Consider the following 3,622-nt stretch of genomic DNA (forward strand, 5'->3'; position numbering starts at 1 on the left):
TGAGGCAAGAGGTAGTTTAGCGGGATGGTTCACCGTAATGGCTTGGGCTTCTATGGACCGTCTGATCTTTCATATGGATGCCTATCGAATCGATGATGATTGCTGTTACAATGCATGCTGAGCTTGAATTGTCTGGAAATTCCAGACTGGGATGGTTGAAGCAGTGATATCCTGGCTCGGGCGTAGTAGAGAGTTAATGTGGGCCTTCTGCCGTCATATTATTCCGAGTTCATTTGCTACTGTATCGCATCGCCGTCCTATTTGTTGTTCCTAGGTAGAGATTCTGATGGGAGAATACAGAGCTGAGAAGAGGAAGCTCGAGATGACTGCGTTGCCGGCTGATGAAGCTGTTCTTAGAAGGGAGCACACGGCTATCACTCAGGATGTGTTGGACAGATTCGACAGTGATGAGGAAACGTATTTCATAGGCTGGCGTCTCTGCACGGAGTTGTTTGTATTCGTTTGTAGGGTCGCCGACTCTGCCGCATATAAGGACTTCCGTTCGCAGTTGGACCGCAACATGGGGGCTGAGTGGGACAGGTTGCGGAAGAAGAACATCGAGCTGTGGAAGGTTCATTCGGATGATGCCACGGCATGTGCTTTGGAAATGAACCAGAAGTAGATAGAACTTTTCGTTCGTAAGTTGTTCATCATGGTGGTGCTGTTAGATACATTAAAGAGTCCTGTCCCCAAGGGTGGATGTGTCTGTTCATGTTGTGGCCGAGCGCTCACGCTGCGCGGGTGAAGTCAAACTTGGACGAGTGTTTCGACACCAAGGTGGGCGATCTTCGGGCTGTTGTTCTAGTTGGAGCTAGCCATTCAGGCAAGTGTGAAGATGCCAATATCGATGCGACAGGCGGTGTTCGATAGCTGGTATGAAAAGGAGTTGGGGAAAGAGGCCGCTGAGGTGGGTGGTTTCTGCTGGGAGGCTGTGGCACTGTTCGCTGACTCGTTGAGATGTGTCGGTGTAGCTACTTGTGTTGCAGTGGTTGTTCTGCATCAGGTGAGGCAAAATCTGATGGTATTCCTCTTCACGCTGACTCTGCCTGTGGTTTGGATAAGTTGGTTGAGCACGCGCTCTCGGTGATTATCATTATGGTGGACAATAGTAGAATAATGCTAATGAAACGTAGAAGAAGGCTCTACTATATTAGCGAATAATAATGTGCAACATTCACTGACTTCTGTGTGGCCGACGCTGACGGTAGAAATTATCCGTAGAGTTTCCAGCTAAAACTGGTGTCGTGTGGAGCCACTCGGCGGCAGACCTCACTGGGGGCGTTTTGTAGGTTATGTTTCACTGAATTCTAAATGAGAGGATATAGGCGCATCGTATTGTTTTTTATAATAGAGGAGTTGGTATGCGCTGAGAAGCATGAGGATGGTCGTGGTGCGGTTTCCCGAAATTACGGTGATGAACTATCAGCGGATGAGGCCTCAGAGCTCATTGGTGCTCCATTCAACGCCGATTTCGGCCGAGGGATGGATACTGGTATGATTCTTCCGATGGGTGGGTTCTCACTCATCCCGATGAACGAACTTTACGATGCAATCGATGATGTCCATGAGTTGGCTGGCGGAGACAAGGCGGCGATTGCTCGAGCGCAGCAGCCGAAGCGACTCCGACATGGGATGGTCCCTGTGGGCAACGTTCTCAACGAACTACTCGGGCAAATGTTGAGTCAGATGATGACCGGTTCGTTGGGGGGGATAGAAGGGGAGTCCACCTTTAGCATGAATACGACGGCCAGCGAGGTTGTTATTGCTGGTCAAATCCCGAAGCAGACTCTACGGAGTGAACTCGGAGAAGAGGACAACGGTATCACCGTGAAGCAAATTGGTAGGGGTATCGCACTACAAGTGAGGAAGACTGACGGCCCGTTGGTGACGGAGATCCAAAGATATTATCCGATGTCGGATGACTGCTTGCTGGAAAAGACGAAGGTTGTCTATGATCAGAAGAGTGGCAAGCTCCGAGTGACCGTCCCCCGGAACTCGGACATGTCTGCTACTGATGGCGGCACAGTAAGCAACCCTGGGGCGCATTCGGAGGAGATCAAAAGGCAGCTCGATGAGGAAGCACAGAGAGATGGTGTTAAGGTCCGCTTTGGTGATGATGATACTCTCACTGTCATCGTCCCGACCTCACTCGGTCGAATGGCTAGGTTTAATGGGAGCCGCATCGAGTTGGAAAGTGGCCGAGTTGTGACGATACCTGTGGAAGTGAAGACGCTACTGGATGAGTATGAGGCTGATGAACTCGATGCGAGAGAGTATACATTCAGAAGCTCCGAGGTATCGAGGAAAATACCGATAACCAATGATGAGCTCTAGGAAGGATATTATACATTGTTCAAATTTGTTCTGTGAAGTGCGGTGTTGTATATAGAACTAGTGTGTTGAGTCGAGTCGAGGATTGCTGAGACCGATGAGCAAACAAATAGACATAGAGTGATGCGCATTTCCTGCTTCTTGCGGACTGCTGCCGATCGCATGACAGTTCTACTCAGAATGGCTGTCGATGCGAGTGAGTAGCGATTCTCTCCGGATGCATCGTAATTCGATGGTCTAAGTTCATGGTAAACACTCCCGTTCAGACTAGCGTCAATTTACGCGAGTCGCAGAGGGGGTAAGTGTTATGCCGTGACTCCCTGTCGGTAGATAAACGTTGGGTAATTGCATCGTGGTATAGCTGTATGGAGTCATTATTCTCATCTCGCTAGGTAGTGAACTATGCAGACAATGATGCACTATATAAAGTTACACGCATTAATGACGAAAAGTGTCGTACGTCCCAGAGTGTCGAATTCCGTTTCCTATCGAGACGCGAATACCTCACCTATTCATTCCTTACATACTACAAAACTCAAAACCCGACAAGCATGAACTTTCTCATCAATCGTTACACAGCTGGCGCACCAACAGAGGTGACAGAAGTTACCGCGGAGAAGCAAAGAGATCGATAAACCTCATACTAATACCGACTTATAACTGACACAGCCAACCTGTAGACCCTGGAAGCCCAAGAACAAGTCGGGGCTCCAGCACTTACGTCTACAATGGTGCAACCAGAGGATCAGAATGATGGAGAGCACGGAAGGTAATTACATGGGTTCCATATCATACTCGCCTTCCTCTTCGTCGAATTCACCTTCTTCCTCAGCAGTGGCATCTTGGTACTGTTGGTACTCGGAAACCAAGTCGTTCATGTTGGACTCAGCCTCAGTGAACTCCATCTCATCCATACCCTCACCAGTATACCAATGGAGGAAAGCCTTCCTTCGGAACATTGCAGTGAATTGTTCAGCCACCCGCTTGAACATCTCTTGGATGGCAGTGGAGTTACCCAAGAAGGTCACGGCCATCTTGAGGCCCTTGGGGGGGATATCGCAGACACCGCTCTTGATGTTATTGGGGATCCACTCGACAAAGTAACTCGAGTTCTTATTCTGGACATTGAGCATTTGCTCATCGACTTCCTTGGTCGACATTCGGCCACGGAAGAGAGCGGTAGCGGTCAGATATCTACCATGTCGAGGATCAGACGCGCACATCATGTTCTTGGCATCGAACATTTGCTGGGTCAACTCGGGCACGGTAAGGGCGCGATATTGCTGAGAGC

At 49.3% G+C, this 3,622-nt stretch overlaps 2 protein-coding genes across 2 annotated transcripts in view; one reads left to right on the forward strand and one right to left on the reverse strand.

Moving 5' to 3' along the window:
* Positions 1-286: 286 nt before the first annotated feature.
* Pmar_PMAR007617 (hypothetical protein) lies at positions 287-2,334 on the forward strand (the record flags this gene model as incomplete). The annotated part of the gene is made up of 6 exons (XM_002769160.1): positions 287-417; positions 469-618; positions 669-777; positions 824-907; positions 1,004-1,061; positions 1,352-2,334. 6 exons carry the CDS (start codon positions 287-289, stop codon positions 2,332-2,334), a joined length of 1,515 nt encoding a protein of 504 aa, XP_002769206.1.
* Positions 2,335-3,104: 770 nt separating this feature from the next.
* The window catches only part of Pmar_PMAR007618 (alpha-tubulin, putative), a gene marked incomplete at both ends in the record, with an annotated part of 837 nt that continues 319 nt past the window's right edge, over positions 3,105-3,622 (reverse strand). The window contains one exon of the mRNA XM_002769161.1: positions 3,105-3,622. This exon is cut by the window's right edge and continues 4 nt beyond it. Within this exon, the coding sequence (XP_002769207.1) occupies positions 3,105-3,622 (518 nt within the window).

The sequence above is a fragment of the Perkinsus marinus genome (assembly GCF_000006405.1).
Source record: "Perkinsus marinus ATCC 50983 genomic scaffold scf_1104296966226, whole genome shotgun sequence".
NCBI classification, from domain to species: domain Eukaryota; phylum Perkinsozoa; order Perkinsida; family Perkinsidae; genus Perkinsus; species Perkinsus marinus.